The sequence below is a fragment of the Prunus persica genome, chromosome G6 (genome assembly GCF_000346465.2).
Source record: "Prunus persica cultivar Lovell chromosome G6, Prunus_persica_NCBIv2, whole genome shotgun sequence".
Classification (NCBI taxonomy): domain Eukaryota; kingdom Viridiplantae; phylum Streptophyta; class Magnoliopsida; order Rosales; family Rosaceae; genus Prunus; species Prunus persica.
In genome coordinates this window covers 30204843-30222221 of record NC_034014.1, presented here as the reverse complement: position 1 = coordinate 30222221, position 17379 = coordinate 30204843, and the positions used below count along the sequence as shown (strand labels likewise).

At 45.5% G+C, this 17379-nt stretch overlaps 4 protein-coding genes across 4 annotated transcripts; 3 read left to right on the top strand and 1 right to left on the bottom strand.

Annotated features, from left to right (window-relative positions):
• On the top strand, positions 293 to 3248 carry LOC109949768. Its single transcript, XM_020565926.1, has 2 exons — positions 293 to 1531; positions 1618 to 3248. The coding sequence occupies exons 1-2, from the start codon at positions 925 to 927 to the stop codon at positions 3246 to 3248; spliced, it is 2238 nt and encodes a 745-aa protein (XP_020421515.1). The 5' UTR covers positions 293 to 924.
• On the bottom strand, positions 4404 to 6191 carry LOC109949767. The gene is made up of 2 exons (XM_020565925.1): positions 5270 to 6191; positions 4404 to 5065 (listed from the first exon to the last, which is right to left on the bottom strand). Exons 1-2 carry the CDS (start codon positions 6189 to 6191, stop codon positions 4404 to 4406), a joined length of 1584 nt encoding a protein of 527 aa, XP_020421514.1.
• On the top strand, positions 12082 to 14852 carry LOC18772741 (putative leucine-rich repeat receptor-like serine/threonine-protein kinase At2g19230). Its single transcript, XM_020565924.1, has 8 exons — positions 12082 to 12208; positions 12316 to 12900; positions 13026 to 13049; positions 13148 to 13579; positions 13735 to 13850; positions 13955 to 14215; positions 14302 to 14502; positions 14602 to 14852. The coding sequence occupies exons 1-8, from the start codon at positions 12082 to 12084 to the stop codon at positions 14668 to 14670; spliced, it is 1815 nt and encodes a 604-aa protein (XP_020421513.1). The 3' UTR covers positions 14671 to 14852.
• LOC18772248 (bidirectional sugar transporter NEC1) lies at positions 15903 to 17351 on the top strand. The gene is made up of 6 exons (XM_007205731.2): positions 15903 to 15951; positions 16203 to 16239; positions 16344 to 16554; positions 16698 to 16859; positions 16951 to 17070; positions 17177 to 17351. The coding sequence occupies exons 1-6, from the start codon at positions 15903 to 15905 to the stop codon at positions 17330 to 17332; spliced, it is 735 nt and encodes a 244-aa protein (XP_007205793.1). The 3' UTR covers positions 17333 to 17351.

The following is a 17379-nucleotide window of genomic DNA, read 5'->3' as shown; positions in this document are numbered from 1 at the left end:
GACGAAAATATATGCTCCCACAAATGCCCCCAGCTTCTGCATGGCGCTTGTGTGGCATGTAGGAGATGAAATTATTTTTTTCGGGCTCTCCAACTGTGTCTGGGCTTTATTATGTGAGTTGGACTCCTTCGCGGATTGGATTTCCAATTGGTGTAGGCTTCTGACTGTTGTTGGAGTTGGATTCCCAGTAGGAATGAGTTTATGATTCCTTCTTGACCCGAGTTGTCCAACCTGTATAAATACAGGGCTTCTCTTCACTCTTTCTCATATCGCAAACTTAACTTTTCTACCTTCTGGCTTGAGAAAGATTTTGGAGAATTTGTACTGCTTGTTGAGGAGAGGAGTTGCCGTGCATCCCAAGTAAGTCGAGCCTATAAAAATATATATGTATGTATATATATATTTTTATTTTTATTTTGCAGCACGGAGATGGTCCAGCATGAGTTGCAATTCGTGAGAAATAATGGACAAATAGCTGGGGAATTCATGCTGGAATCTGATGGAGCATGAGGCATATGCTGGTCTTGGAGCTGCCTAGGCTGGGCTGGAGTGGATGCGTGCTGGGCCTGAAGCAAAAGCCTGGAAGAGACAAGCCCAAGGCAGATTCTGGCGCTGGGCTTCGGAGCTGAGGAAGAAAAGGCGCTGGGCCTTGCGCGCAAAGGGCTTGCGCTGGCGAGCGGGCTGCTCGTGCTGGGCCTTCGAGCTCGGGCTTGGGCCGAGCGAGAGCTGGCGAGATGGGCTCCGTCTGGGGGTGCGCTGGGCTCCTCGTCTGGGCTGCTCGCGCTGGGCCTTTTTTTTTTTTTAAATTTTGTTTTGTTTTTTTTTTTGTGTCCAGCCTTTCTCTTTTTTTTTCTTTTTTTTTTTTTTCTTGGATTCTAACTTGTAGAATTTTCTTCTCTTTTTGTAGTTGTTTGTTGACCAACCATGTCTTCCAGAGACGGTAGCAAGGCTCCAAGCTCTCAGGTGCCTTTGTATTTGTGGGGAGGTTCCGTAGTGCCGAGCAAGAAGTTCGTGGCCAACTTGCACCGAGTCACGACCGACGCTCAGTTCCAAAAATGGCGGGCTGCTTTCGCTTCTGCCATTCCAGATGATGTGCAGATCAAGCTATTGAGGTCTCGGACTGAAAACGATTCTTTCGAGGATGCGGATGATCCTGGTGCTAGGACCATTACATTCCGTCCTTTTTATTTTTCACTGGGCTTCAAATTCCCGCTGTCAAAGCTCTTCAAGGAGGTGTTCTGCGCCATGGGGTGTGCTCCAAGCCAGAGTACTCCCAATGTTTACCGGGCGATCATGTGCTTCGAGAATCTGAGCCGTTTCTTTACGCTGGAGTTGACGGTGCGAGAGTTCTTTCATTTTTTTGAAGTGAGGCACTTCGAGCAGTATGCCCAAGTTCGCGTCTACAGGTCCAGGCTATTCGACGGTCTTAGTCAAGGAGATCACGCTTGGCATGACGACTTGTTGGAAGTCAGCGGACGCTGGGAGGGCGACGTTGGCGACGGCCCCCTTGTTCCTATCACTTATTGCTATGGTGCGTCTTTCGTGATCTATGATCTGTTTTCTTTTTATTTGAGTTTCTTCAAGTGTGGCTGACTAACTTCTGTCTTCTGCTTGTAGTGAGTGACATCAGCAAGCAATTGGAGCTTGGGCCTGACATGGCTAAGGTCCGCCGTGCTTTGAACATTCCCCAAAAGTTTCGTGAGTGGCGCTGGCTGTTGAGCGAGTATCGGGAGGAAGATGGTGGTCTGCCCCCTGCCGAGGATGTCGAGAGATGGAAGCAGAATGGTCCGAACCCTGATGATCTATCTGCTGAACAGGATGAGTGCTTTGCTGAACTCCCACCAAAAAGGAAGGCCGATGTCAAGTCTTCGAGAACTCCAGCTACTTCTTTGCGGGCGAGGAATGTGTCTCCATTGAGGAAGAAGCCAAGGTTCCCTTCTGCTGAGAAAACCCAAGTAGGAGCTATTCCCGCGTCATCTGCCAGAGTCAAACATCTTGTTGGTGCAGATAGCAAGAAGATTGGTGGTATGCGCAACATTAGGGATGTTCCCCTTAAGCCTCTCGTTGATGAGTTTGGAGATCGTGATCTGCTCCGCGACGTAGTTCGTGCACGGTCCAGGTCACCTGTTGAGAAGCCAAGAGATGCTGATTTTCCTCTCCGAAGTTCGGGTCGTTTGCACCAATCGAAGAGTGGAGGTCGATGTGCGAGGTCTACTCATCCATCTAACCATCATGATCCGACTGTTGAGTCCCAAGCAGTCAAGCGTGGAGTTGATTCATCGTCGTCGGTTCCTTTGGAAGTAAGGTTAGCAGAGGCTAAGAAAGCAAGAGAGTCATCTGCTCGGGGAAAAAGTTCTTCTGCGACATCAGCGGCTGATCCAAAGGTGGACAAGCCTAGCCCTACAGGGGATGCAGACGTGTCTGATCTGCTCAAGACGCACTTTCTATCAAGTCCATCCGCTTGTGCTGAGCTGGTTGATCAAGTCCGTCAGGCTGGTGATCTCGGTACTTTTTCAAGTCTTTCCTTGGAAAAACAAAGAGAAGCAACATTTCATCTGCTTCAAAAAGGAGTGGTTTTTGCTGCGGAGACCATCCGGAACTCGTCGTCTGCTGTTGCCCCCTCTTCTGCTCAGCTTAGTGAGTTGGAGAAGAAGAATGCTGAGCTGGCTAGCAAGCTTTCTGCCGAGCAGACTCGTTATGAGAAGAAGACGTCTGATTTGCGGGCGATGATATCTGAGCTGAAGAGTTCCCTTACTGAGAAAGATTCCGAGCTGAGCTCTTCTGCTGTTGACTTGGCGAGTCGAAAAGATGCTTATTTCCGCCTTGAGCGCAAGAATGTCGACATCTCTCATAGTTATGACAAGCTTTTGGCTAGATTTCACGCCTATCATAAGTCTGCTGAAGAATCCAAGTCCGATGCTGTCATGGATGCGTACAAGTTGGGCTACTTGGACTGCACAATTGGATATGATCCCTTCTATACCATTGGAGATGAAGACATCGAAACGCTCTATCCTGACTTGCCCCCTGTGAAAGGTGAGGAGGCTAATGCTGCGAACACCGAAGGGGCTGAAGAGCAGGTGGCTGAAGACGCGGTAGCTGAAGAAGATGGAGCAGAGGATGATACAGCTGATGAGGCGGCGGCAGACGTCATAGATCATGCATGTGGAGCTGCTGAGAGCGTGGCTGATCAGGTGGACGCTGAAGAGGCTGCAGATCAGGGGTCTCCTGCTGGCGTTTCGGAGTAGACGAAGACTCCTTTATTTCTTTTCAGCTTTTGTAGTCTGCTTTTTGTTTAGAATAATTGGTCTTGTTTTGACCATCTTCTTTTTGTTTGAACTTGGCCGGTTGGTCGCTTTACTATGGAAATTTCAGTCTTTATTTTTTCAACTTCAATTTGCACATTGTCTTGTGAACTGCTTGAGTAACCGATTAGTGTCCTGCTGTGTATTTCCCTTGGGATTTTGGCAAAAGCCAGGGTCCCCCTTGAGGGACTCCGGGCGTGTTCTGCATTTTTCCAGAAAACGCTTTAAGACGCTTCTGGTCGTTGCCCTGCGTCTCCCTTAGGACGCTGCTTATGGACAACTGTCTGACTATCCTGCCCCCCTTAGGAAACGGATAGGAACCTGGATACCTCCCTTAGGAAATTCCTGGCGCACCCTGCAACCCCCTTAGGATGCTGCTTTGTGGGCTGCGTCTCCCGAAGGACGCTTTTGGTTGTCGCCCTGCGTCTCCCGAAGGACGCTTTTTATGGACAACTTTTTGACTATCCTGCCTCCCTTAAGAAACGGATAGGAACCTGGATATTTCCCGCAGAGAGCATGGTGACCCCCTTTTAAGAAATTCCCGGCGCACCCTGCGTCTCCCTTAGGACGCTTTTTTAGCGGGCCACGTCTCCAAACAGACGCGTTTTGTCGTCACCCTGCGTCTCCCTTAGGACGCTCCTTATGGGCAACTGTGTGACTATCCTGCCTCCCTTAGTAAACGGATAGGAACCTGGATATCTCCCTTAGGAAATTCCTGGCGCACCCTGCGTCTCCCTTAGGACGCTTTTTTAGCGGGCTACGTCTCCAAACGGACGCGTTTTGTCGTCACCCTGCGTCTCCCTTAGGACGCTCCTTATGGGCAACTGTGTGACTATCCTGCCTCCCTTAGGAAACGGATAGGAACCTGGATATCTCCCTTAGGAAATTCCTGGCGCACCCTGCGTCTCCCTTAGGACGCTTTTTTAGCGGGCTACGTCTCCAAACGGACGCGTTTTGTCGTCACCCTGCGTCTCCCTTAGGACGCTCCTTATGGGCAACTGTCTTTTGTTGTGGCACATTCTGGAATTTGCAGTAGTTGCTTCTCTTTTTCAGAAATGTGCAGTACTCAGTCGTCTGCTGGGGACTGAGCAGGAAGCGTCATGGATAATATCTTTGGAGATGGTAGGCGTTCCATTGTCGCGGAATCTCCTTCCCTTCCATGGTGTCAAGCGTATAGCTTCCTCTGCCCCCGGACCGGCTGATTATGTAAGGGACTTCCCAATTGGGTTTCATCTTTTTGGACCCTTGTCTTTGTGCAGTGATGAAGGCCTTTCTTAGCACAAGGTCGCCTGGTTGAAACTGTCTGATCTTGGCTCTTTTATCGTAGTAAGACTTCAACCGCTGTTGATAGGAGGCGACCCGGACAATGGCCTTCTCGCGCTCGCCTTCAAGTAAGTCAAGGTTGAGTCTCATCTGCTCGGAGTTCTGCTCAATACTGCCCACTTCGATGCCTATTGAGGGGACAGTGATGTGAGGAGGAATGATCGCTTCAGTTCCATAGGCGAGGGAAAACGGGGTTTCGCCAGTTGATCTTCGCTTGGTGGTGCGATAAGCCCATAGTACGCCAGGGAGCTCATCTACCCATTTTCCTTCGGCGCCTTCTAATCTCTTCTTTAGACAGTCCAATATTATTTTATTGGATGCCTCGGCCTGGCCGTTGCCTTGAGGATATATTGGAGTAGATAAATGCTGCTTGATGCCGTACCTTTTGTAGAAGGCAGTGATCTGCTTGCCGATGAATTGCGAGCCATTGTCGGTGACTAGTGATTGTGGGCAGCCAAACCGGCAGATAATATTTCTCCAGATAAATCGTTCCACATCATCTTCTTTAGTAGAGGATAGAGCTTCGGCCTCGATCCATTTAGTAAAGTAATCAGTGGCGACGATCATCATTTCTTTCTTGGCAGGTGCCGTTGGCATGGGGCCTACTAAGTCGATGGCCCATTGCATGAAAGGCCACGGACTGTTCTGCGGATGGTAGACTTCGGCAGGCAGATTAGGAACTGGTTTGTACCGTTGACAGCGATCACATCTTTTGACATATTCAGTAGAGTCATGGCGCATAGTAGGCCAGAAATAGCCTACGTTTAGGGCCTTCTGGGCGAGTGACCTGCCCCCAGAGTGGTTGCCACACTCGCCGTCATGAATTTTGCAAAGGACCTCAAGTGTTTGAGGGTACTTTATGCAAGTGAGATGAGGGCCGGAGTATGATCTGCGAATGAGCTTGTCGCCCTGCATGTAATATCTCGCGGCTTTCTGTTGGACCTTCCTAGCTTCGGACTTATCCATTGGCAGATTTTCATTCACCAAGTAGTCGATGATGGTGTCTTGCCAGCTGGGGTCTTCATCGATCTGCATTGAGTCGATTGGCTTTATTTCATCGATGCTTGGTCGGTCAAGGTGTTCGACTGGGATGGAGCGTCTGAACTGGCTGTCCAGCGCTGATCCTAGGCTTGCCAACGCATCTGCATGAGTGTTCTCTGCCCGTGGAATTTGTTGGATGGTGAAAGTAGGAAATTCTTTCAAAAGTCCTTGGACTTTGTCGAGGTACTGAATCATTCTTGGATGTTTTGCCATGTACTCGCCTGAGGCTTGATTCGTGATCAGCTGGGAGTCTGAGTAGATGGCTAATCTCTTGATCGTCAGTTCTTTTGCTAGGCGCAGTCCTGCGAGCAATGCCTCATATTCTGCCTCGTTGTTTGACGCAGAAAAGCCTAGTGTGATGGCTTGTTCCAACAAGGTTCCGTCTGGGGTGATTATGACGACGCCTGCCCCTGATCCTTTATGATTTGATGCTCCGTCTACATGCAATTGCCACATGTCGTTAGGTAGGTTTGAATCGGCAGGGGAGGTGTCGTCTGCTTTTTCCTTGCTTTTCGTGACCATCTTCTCTTCTTCGGCTGTCGGAGTAAACTCTACAACAAAATCTGCTAAAGCTTGGGCTTTTATAGCAGTCTTCGGCCGGTAGAGGAGGTCGTATTGACTGAGTTCGATAGCCCATTTCATGAGTCGCTGAGAAGCGTCGGGGCTGTGGAGGATCGATCTCAAAGGAAATTCTGTTATGACAATTATCCGGTGTGCTTGGTAGTAGGGCCTTAGTTTTCTCGCGGAAACTACAAGCGAAAAAATGAGCTTCTCCATTTTCGGATAGCGAGTCTCTGCATCAAGGAGAGCTTTTGAAGTGTAGAATACCGGATGTTGTGCCCCCAGCTCTTCTCGGATGAGAGCTGAGCTGACAGCTGAGTCGGACACCGCCAGGTAGATGTACAAGTCTTCGCCTGGTATCGGTTTTGAGAGTAAGGGAGGTGAAGTGAGGTAGGTTTTCAAGTTTTGAAAAGCTACTTCACACTCGTCATCCCACTTGTCCCTATGTCCTTTCTTCAAGGCTTTAAAAAATGGCCTGCACTTGTCGGTAGATTTTGAGAGGAATCGGTTGAGGGCTGCCGCCCTACCCGTTAGACTTTGTATCTCATTTGTTGTGGCAGGTGACTTCATGTCGAGTATAGCCTTGATTTGATTTGGATGTGCTTCAATTCCTCTTTGGGTGACTAAGTATCCCAGGAATCGGCCGGTCGAGACTCCAAACGTGCATTTGCTCGGGTTCAACTTCATGTTGTATTTTCGGAGTAGGCTGAATGCCTCGGCAAGGTTCTTGATGTGGTCTGCTCGCTCGGGAGCCTTGACTAGCATGTCGTCTACGTAGACCTCCATAGTCTTGCCGATTTGCTCTTTGAAAATTTTGTTCACCAGCCTTTGGTAAGTTGCTCCGGCGTTCTTCAGCCCAAAGGGCATGACATTGTAGCAGTATGTACCTCTTTCGATGATGAAAGAGGTTTTAGCCTTGTCATCTTCATGCATCATGATTTGGTTGTAGCCGGAGTAGGCGTCCATGAAGCTTAGCAGTTGGTTGCCGGAAGTTGAATCGACGAGCTGATCAATTCTAGGCAGTGGAAAGTTGTCTTTAGGGCATGCCTTGTTGAGGTCGGTGTAGTCGACGCACACTCTCCACAGACCTTTATCTTTTTTTGCCACTAGAACAATGTTCGCCAGCCATTCTGCGTAGGAGACTTCTTCGATGAAACCAGCAGCTAGAAGCTTATCGATCTCGGTTTCAATGATGGCAACCCGCTCGGGGGCTAAGTTACGTCTCTTCTGCGCTACAGGTTTGATGGCTGGGTTGACGTGTAAGCGATGGCAGATGATCTGGGGATCGATGCCAGGCATGTCGGATGGCGACCATGCAAATACGTCTTTGTTGTTCCGGAGGAAGGCTGCAAGCTCTATCTTTTCCTCATGGCTTAGGCGCGAGCCGATCCGCGCTTTTCTCTCTGGCTTGTCAGGATCAAGGGGTACTAGCTCAACGTCCTCTTCGGGCTTCCATCCTTCTTCAGGAGAGACCTCCGGACGGATTCCCTCGACTTGGTCCTGATTCTTTGATTGCTATTGGGGAGTAGCTATTCCCTTTCCTTTCTGGTCTGCTCGGCCGTCAGGAATGAGATCTGCTTTCTCCTCTGCTTGTTCTACTCCCTTTAGATCTACCTGATTCACAGGGAGAAACTGTGTTTGCTTGCTTTTCTTCAACCCTTGAGCTGAGCATTTTCTTGCCATTGCTTGATCGCTGTTGATCTGGCCGATACCGCCCCCAGGGATTGGGTAGCGAATCTTCTGATGTGTGGCAGAGGTGATGGCGTTGATCTGGCCGATCCATGGTCTGCCTAGAATGCCATTGTAGGGTGAGATCTCATCAATGACCATGAACGTTTGCGAGCTGATTACAGGTGGAGAGTAGACGTCGAGAGCTATCGTGCCCACGGTAACCGTCGTTGCGCCATTGAAACCAGTCAGGGACTTGGCTGATTTATTGATCTTTGCCTCTAAGCCCATCTGTTGGACGACTGCCAATTGTAGGATGTTGGCTGCACTGCCCTCATCTGCATGGACTCGGTCGACCATGGCCTGAGCGATTTGAATGCTGATGACAAGGGCGTCGTTGTGCGGTAGATCCAGGCCGATTAAGTCTTTCTTTTGGAAGCCGATCACGGGATCGTCTTCTGCCAGTGAGAGGCTAGTTGAGACTTGGGAGATCATAGTAGCCTGTTTGATCTTCCTCTTCTTTTCTTTGTTGGTCAGTCCGGACTTCTCAGAGTCGGCTAGGATTGTGTTAATCCTTATGACCTTCTGGGGTGGCTCCTTGGCGGTATCGCGGTCTTCTATATGCTGGATGGCCTGCTTCGCGATGAACTCCGTGCAATGACCTTCTCTCACAAGTTCTTCGAGATGTGCTTTCCAAGCAAAGCAATTATTCGTATTGTGCCCATGTGTCGCATGGAAGGCACAATATTTTCTGGTATCCCTCTTGTCTGGATCTCCTTTCAAGGGTGGCGGTCTTTTTACCCAAGGTTTGTTCTTCACTTGGGCTAAAATTTGATGTATGGGGATAGAGAACTTGGTGTAGTTCTCTTTCGTCGCAGCTTCTCTTTGTGGGCGTGGCCTGCCTTTGTCTTTGTCCCTGCTGCCAAGCCTGTCGCCTCTTTGTTCTGCCCGTTTAGCCGGTCGGTCTTCCTGCTCAGTGGACTTCTTCGCGGCGATTCGATCGTCATCCCAGAGTGCGTAGCGTTCTGCGGTCGCGAAGACCTCTGCAAGAGTCTGGCTGGGAGTGATAGTCAGCTCGCGGTATAAGTCATGTTCTGCTGGAAGACCTTTCTTGAATGCAGAGGATGCGATTTGGTCATCGCACCCTACGATGTTGGCCTTTTCTGCTTTGAACCTCTTGATGTAATCTCGAAGGGATTCCTCGGGCTTCTTGCGCAGGTTGAACAGATGGTCAGGGTTCTTCTTGATCGTCCGATAAGAAGTGTATTCTTTAGTGAAGACGTAAGTAAGCTCCTTGAAGCTGTTGATCGACCCGGATGGCAGGGTATGGAACCAATCCTGAGCTGCTCCTCGCAAAGTCATTGCAAACACCTTGCACATTAGCGCGTCTTCGGCTTTGTAGAGGATCATAAGGCTCTTGAAATGCTTCAGATGACTTTCGGGGTCGGAATCGCCTTTGAAGCATGTGAAAGAGGGCGTTGAGAATCTTTTTGGGGGAGCAGCCTGCTCGATTTTGGCAGTGAAAGGTGAGGAGTTTGCTTGGTCTACCTCAATGCGTAGTGCATCTTCGAAATTTCTGCCAATCTTTAAGTCTCGAAGTCGGTTATTCACAAGCTTCTCAACGTCTTCTGCACGCATGGCTAGTCGGTCATGTTGATGACCTTCGTGATTTAGACGATGCTGATTGACTTCGTCATTGGCTTGCGAGGGTCGACCTTCTCGGTTGCGCTGTCTAGGCGGCGTGTTGGTGGACTGCGCTTGTGAAGGATTTCCAATAGCTTGGTGACGAGAGTTGGTTCTTCGAGAGCGAGTAGCGGAGCGCCTTTCTTCACGGTCCTCATTGTGATGATTGTCGAGTTGACCTCCCTGGGGGCCTATCCTTTCGTGAATATTTCTCCGTGAGTGAGCAGCAGAGCGCCTTTCTTCTCGATCCTCGTCTCGATGGCCGTCAAGTTGACCTCCTTGGGAGCCTAGCCTTTCCTGAACGTCTTCCTGCGGGCCCAGGCGAGCGTGGATGTCAGGTATTGGGCCCAGCCTATCGCGCACGTTGGTCCTAAAATTCAATCGAGGTGGGAAACTTCGTCTGCTCTGAGTGTGGCTTGCGGATGCTTGCGACATGTCCGCGAGCTGATCTCGTTGTTGCGCATTTCCTTGTCTACTTACTCCTGCTCGACCTGCTTGGTTCCCACCGAACTGCCTATCGGCGGGTTCGTTTATCCTTCTCTCTTCGCCCTGTTGTCCAAGGCCAAGGTTTTGAGCCAAGTTTATTTGATTGAGGAATTGCCTCATCAAATTGTTTTGGTCGTCCATTCTCTGAGTTAGCTGGTCAACTCTCAGATTAAGGTCTACTTGACTTCGTGGATCGGGAGGAGAGAAATGTGTAGAGCCCAATTGCACACGGGCTAGGTTTTCGTTGGATGTGTGCGTGGGAGCATGCGTCGAGCGTGGAGGCAATGGAGGGAATGGTTGAAGTTGCCCCGAGATTGGGCCAAAGTCGGCGGTGGTAGTGAGCCCAATTGGATGTGAGGTTCCACCATGCTCAACGGTGGTGCTATGAAGGTGGCTAGGTCCGGCCATGGGGCCTTGAGATGGTACAATGGCGGTGGAGGCCGGTGCGGTGGTCCTCACTGCGAGTCCAGCAGGTGGCATGGTGGTTCCAGTCACAAGGGGTGGCTGTTGAGGGTTCATGGCGGCGAGAGGTGGTGGGGCCGCCATGTCGATCGCGGGATCGTGGGAGGAGTAGCTTTGGGCCGTCACGGATTGAGCCATAGCGGCGGTTTTGCTCCTCGTGCGCTTGCTTCCAACCATGGTTGTTTGGAAGGCTTCGGTGGATTGGAAAATAGGAGGAACGGATTCCTTGAGCACGCGTTGGGTATAACTCGCCCTCTCAATGAAAGCACCAAATGTTTGTGCAAATAATCTCACGGGAGAATATTCGCTTCTAGATCCTTCAACCTTCGATCTTCCTTCTCTCTCTTCCTCGATTCCTGTAAAAAAGACTGGAGTAAATAGACCACACCCGGGGGGTGTTGGCCAAAGGCCCTCCGATGCCTAAGTTAGTTCGAGTGTTTGTAGGAAAACAATAGCTAAGCAAAGGGTACGGAGTTTTATGTAGGGTGTAAACCGGGTGGCCGGAGCCGTGTGTGGTGGCCGGAGCCGTGGGGAGAAAATATGGAGAGTGGAGAGGGAGAGAGAGCTTCGGGTATTTTTCTCTGGTATAAGGAGTAGGTTTAGATGTACCTTGAATGATGAATGAGGTCGTCTATTTATAGGAGCCTCGGGGCTAGGGTTTCGTAGGAATGGGCCTGATAATATCTGAATTAAATAGACATTATCTCTTAAGAAGATAATATCTGATTTAAATGATATTATCTTCTCTTTATTGTGATAATATCTTAATTAATGATATTATCTCTTTAAATAAAGATAATATCATATTAATTAAGATATTTATCCCAATTAATTAATTAGCCAGATAAACTGATTTAATTAATTAATTAAAGAGATAATCTTCTTTTCCACGTGGCGTGCCCTGATTGGAGACGAAAATATATGCTCCCACAGGTCCTATAAGGGTGTCTCTCAAATAAGTATTTGAGGGATCCCTTTTCATAAATTGTTGTTATAACTTAAGAAACTGGATTATGAAGAGAGAAAAGAAGATAATTAAGTTAAAGGGCAGAAGAATTAAGGCATGTCATTGTAGGGGCTTTACAAGGCATAAAAAGACAAAAGGCCAAAATAAACAGATAAGATATAGTTGTTGTTGTAGTTTTATACAGGTATGCGGCGATGTGTTTGAAGATTAGCATGATTGGCTCAACCATTAAGATAAGCAAATGCTTTTGGAGCTATTTCCCAAGTGGATGTTTTTTTAATGACCACTCAATTATCAAAGGCCATTTGCATCTCCCATTGATCAAATAGAACCCACCGGGCATTTCTAGGCTGTCATCAGAACCAATTTAGCAGAAACAAAGAATATGCCTCTTCTTTTTCCGATGTTTGCAATGATTCTAAGATTTTATAAGTATTCAGCTCCACTATTGCCTTTGAAAACTTTCGCTTGCATTATTTTTCTCACTCACAAATTCACAATTCACACAAGAGCTTTGCTTTGCTTCAATTTTTTTCCCATGTGACTGATATAGCAGCTACATATATTATAGCTAGTAGCTTACAAATGCCTCAGGGGGATATGACAGAAAGAAACTTTTCTTATTCTTCCAAGCTTACCATCTTATTCATTGCCACTTCTTTTGTCCGAACTTTTTCCCAGACTCCACCAACTTCACCTGATGGTCCCTCAGGTCTATTTATATCTTTTATTTTTTTTGGTGATTAAAGTTTAGTTTGTTTTATCTGTTATATATATATATATGCTTATAACGTTCCATATATGCATGACTTGCTGCAGGAAGCTGTGTGTTAAATTTCACATCCTACCCGTTCCAACCAACTGGGGAGTGCATCGGTCATGTGGGACAGAGAATCAACATGTGGGGCAGCTACCCTACAAACCTGTGCTGTCGAAATGTCCTCCCCGTCATGTCCCAAGCCTTAGCCATTCATGTAATTAAGACACAGGGGCAGGGCAGTGTCTTTCTTGCACAAGAGGAATGGCAGAACTGCAACGGCCCTTCACAAATGCAGCAGAGTTTGTCTGCGCAACATTGTGGCTTTGATGACCTTAACAGTAGAAGTAGCCAGTGCTCCGGCACAACTCTTTCAGGCCTCAGGCAAGACCAGCCCTTCCAAGACGCACTAAGCAACTGCTCTCAATTTGGCAATGCCTTTGATAATGTTTGCAGAAAATGCACCGGGGCATTCTCAGCTCTGAGGGACTATTTATTGAAAAAGTATAACGTGAAGGACGAGAACAAAACTGAAACAGCCATATGTGGTGTAGCAGCTATGATTTCTATTGCAGCAGCAAATATGAATGGTTCCTTTTCGGTCGATATTGACTACATTCGGTGTTTGTCTATGTTAGACACGTTTGGTATGAAACTACTTCATGCTGCTCAATCAAAATTTTCAACTTCTAATTGACTTGATCTTTATTTCTATTCTATGAGCTTGAATTTATGTGTTCAATTTGTGTTTTTGTTTTTGTTCCACATGCAGAACCAGATTACATCAAACTCAAGTGTAAGTAAAACTAGTACTATTTCAATCTACTTTATTTCGTGCAAATTCACTTACAAACTTCATGTATACTCATAGAAGTTAATCATTTAACCTATCAGATTCTTTGGTAGAAGCGATACTTTCAATCTTAATAGCCATCACTGCAGTGATGCTGATCATCCTGCTGATTAAATATGTGAGCAAGAAGAAGCCTAAAAAACCGGTTCAATCAGGACCAATTACTACATGGTCTGGCCTGTATAGATTCTCCAAGGCTGAGATTGAGAATGCCATAAATTTTGAGAGAAAGGACCTCGGAAGAGGAAGTGCTGGTCAAGTTTATAAAGGTGTTCTTCCTAGTGGACAAGTCGTGGCCATTAAGCACATAAACAAGAGCAATACTTCTGATTCTTTTACACGAGAAGTCGAAGGTCTTTCAAGGATTCGACATCCAAATTTGGTTTGCCTCTTTGGTTGCTGCGTTGAAGATGGCGAGCAATTTCTTGTGTACGAGTATTGCGCAGCAGGGAATCTAGCTCAGCACCTCCTAAGTAATTCCTTTGATCTTTATGAATGGCTAGATAAGACACATTTATTTCGTTAACATGTTTGAAATTAATTTTCTTTAAGGAGCATGACTAGGTGAGAATAATCATATGTGTGTGTGTGTGTCTCTCTCTCTCTCTCCTCTCTCTACATTGATCAGGAAATGATCCTGTCTTAACATGGGAAAGAAGAGTTAAGATTCTAAGAGATTGTGCACTTGCTTTGAGGTATCTCCACCACTATATAGATGGATGCATTGTTCACAGAGATATTAAGGTAATAATTGAATATGATATGCTTCTTTGGTCTACACTACAGTTAATTCCCCTTGATCCATATTATATTGATGTTGTTGATGCATTTCTTTTTTTGATTTATAGCTTACCAACATCCTTTTGACTGAGAACTTGGATCCCAAGCTTTCTGATTTTGGGTTGGCAAAGATGTTGGGGATGGAGGAGAGCAAAGTATTTACAGATGTCAGAGGAACCATAGGCTATATGGATCCAGAATATATGACCAATGCCAAGTTAACCTGCGCCAGTGATGTCTATAGTTTTGGTATTGTTTCTCTTCAACTGCTATCAGGGCAAAAAGTATTTGAGCTGGATCTTGATGCTAGAGACCAACTGACAAGAAAGGTACATCCAACTTCATTTGTGCCTAGAGCTGGAGAGAGAGAAAGAGAGAGATTAATCAATTCTGTTTTTTTTGTTCTTCTTTGCAGGCAAAGGATATAAGTATGAACAAGCGCCCACCTGAGGATCTTGAGGACCCAAGACTAAATGGAAATGTCAACAAGGTGGACTTTGAATCAATCCTACAAATTGCAGTACTTTGTGTTGCCAAATCAAGCAAAGGTCGCCCAACAATCGATCTCGTGTACGAAGAGATGGACAAGGCTTGGAAGAACACTCTTGCTGACATGGTTAGGCACCAGCCACTCAAAACTTGCAGCCATTGATGCTATAGGTTATTGTTGTACTAACCATGCTGATAAGTATTTTCTACTTTTGTTTGAGTGCAGAAGGCAAAGAAAGGGATAAGTTCCTCAGCAACACCACTGTCTATATCTTCGGATGTGTTTTCAGTTTGACATGCAAAGGTTCATGATCAGCAAGGTTTTGGGTTTATTGGCTGGCGCTGTTTTCGGTATTTATTGTGCAAGAGTAAGATTGGTGTTTAATTATTCGGAAATAACGATGTAATCAAGGTTGATACTGCATAGTAGTTGTCGCATTAATCCCAGAAATCCTTGTCATGTACATATAATGTACATTTTCCTTGTTATAAACGAGAAAATATATAGAACGCCTTTTCCATTGGCATGAGAAAAAGTGAAGCTCCCAAATCACAAACAGAAAGAAGAAAGATTCCAAGCTGATTAAAGAAAATTGCTTAAACTTGACAACTTATGAGAGTAATTAGGCTAACTTTTTTTTAATCATGCAGCCAAACAGAAACCAACCTAGAGAATAAAATCTAATTGGATCCACAGAAGCAAAGCAGCATCACCGGCTAGCCACTATGTCATGTTACTCTAAACTTTTAGCACGATCATTATTTTTGTTTGAATGTGTGGTCGAGATTGAGAATCTAACGGCATTGAACTTTAGATATCTAGCAAAGTTTTCCCCTATCGGGTCAATCCGCTAGCATATATGGCAGCAAAAAATAATCGTCATTGAGGTGAAAGTAAGTATATTAGTAGATGAGATCCATGCATGTGTGGCGCTTAAAATCCTACACTAAAATGTTAGCAAAATTATGCAAACATTAAGGGCAAACAGGCCACTTAAAGAAGCAGTGTTGTAAAGGCCGTCTCAGTCTTTAAATGGAAACTGGATTCAAAAGGGTATTTGATGTTGCTTCTGTGAAAGAGCATCAAGGCATTAATTTGAGGTGTTATTTGGCGGCAATAATTTCTCTTGGCAGGTGGACACGATGTGACATGACGATATCTGATAAGTTAGCCGTTGCATTAATCTACGTAGCATAATAATATCTGGGCAAGCCATGATGCCCTGCAAAATAACCAAGCCACCTCTTGCATGGTTTAGGACTTTAGGTATTTCTTCAGTCACATATAATTAATAAAATCAGGTTTAATTTGTCACACGTATTTCGTATTCAGTTGGCCTAACCTAATTCTTATCTATCTTGCTTATAAAATGAAGTTATCTGAAAGATGAAATGAGCTTAAGCTTTTTTTCAGTTTCTAATTTACTACATATGCACTGAAAAGAGCTTCTCCAAAAGAGAAAAATAAAAAAGTAAAAGAAGCTATAGAAAAAATATCTTCACTAGTCATCATCACCAGTAGAAAGAATGAAGTTCTTGAGTAATGAACAACTGGCTTTCGTATTCGGTCTCTTGGGTATATATCTCAATTTTCTCTAAACCGTTTCTGTGTTTTTAGTTGTTTTTTCAGTAATTGAAAGTATAAAGAATGCTTTTGCTTTATTAAAAAGCAAAAACACCACTGAAAACATCATCAAAATGTTGTGAAAATATTTATATGGAACATCTTTAATTTTCCTTAATAGTCCTAAATTTATATTCATACTTATAAGTTGGTTTACTTTAGATTCATGTTATCTGATTCTGACCCAACCTGAGTATTCATAGGTAACATTGTGTCATTCATGGTATTCTTGGCGCCAATGTAAGACCCTTTTACTTTTGAAAATGTTTGGCCTTCACATTTTATGAATAAATTGCATTAGGCTAACTGTTTCCTCCATTTCTCTATCTCTATCTTTCTCTCAGACCAACGTTTTACACAATATACAAGAAGAAATCATCCAAAGGCTTCCAATCCATACCTTATGTGGTTGCCCTTCTTAGTGCAATGCTGCTATTGTATTATGGTGTCCTCAAGACCAATGCCTTTTTGATCATCAGCATCAATGGCATCGGATGCGTTATAGAAATTATTTACCTCATATTCTACATTGTACATGCATCCAAGAAGGACAAGGTCACTGCCTTTAAATGACGATTTTCTGTCTATACATTTTGTTACTGACATGTTATCGACAATAATATGTTTTTTAGAAAGACCACAAAAAAAACATTTGAGGGCTATTTTTGATGGAGATGTCCTGCTTCTACACCTTGTAGATTACTACAATGAGTTTGATACTGCTGGTGAACGTAGCGGCCTTTGGGTTGGTGATGGCGGTCACACTCTTTCTTCTAGGAGAAGCCAAGCGTGTTAGCGCCGTTGGATGGATGTGTGCTGTGTTTAACATTGCTGTCTTTGCCGCCCCTTTAAGCATCGTGGTAAGTTTTCTCTTAATTAGTTTCCACTTATTTCTTTAAACCTAGCATTATGGTAAATTAATCAGCTGACATGTATTTTACATTATTGCAGAGGCAAGTAATAAGAACCAAGAGTGTAGAATACATGCCATTTTCTTTGTCATTTTTCCTCACACTTTGTGCAACCATGTGGTTCTTCTACGGCCTCTTCACAAAGGATTATTACATTGCAGTAAGTAAACTAGCACCAATTTCTAATTTCATTTCTTGGGTTTGACTTGAGGCAAATTAATTCATTGTTACGCTATATTAATTTCACACGGTCATTGGATGGCCAGTTACCAAATGTGTTGGGATTCTTATTAGGCGTCGCTCAAATGATCCTCTACCTCAAATACAAGAATTCAGGGAAAAATGATGCAGAAAATAAAGGCAGTCAAGAGATGAAGAAGTTTCATGAGCCGCAACCGCCGGAAGCTGATGCGCAGTGTTAGTGATTTTCCCAGAGCAGATAAATTGATGCAGACTACGTATGTCCTCA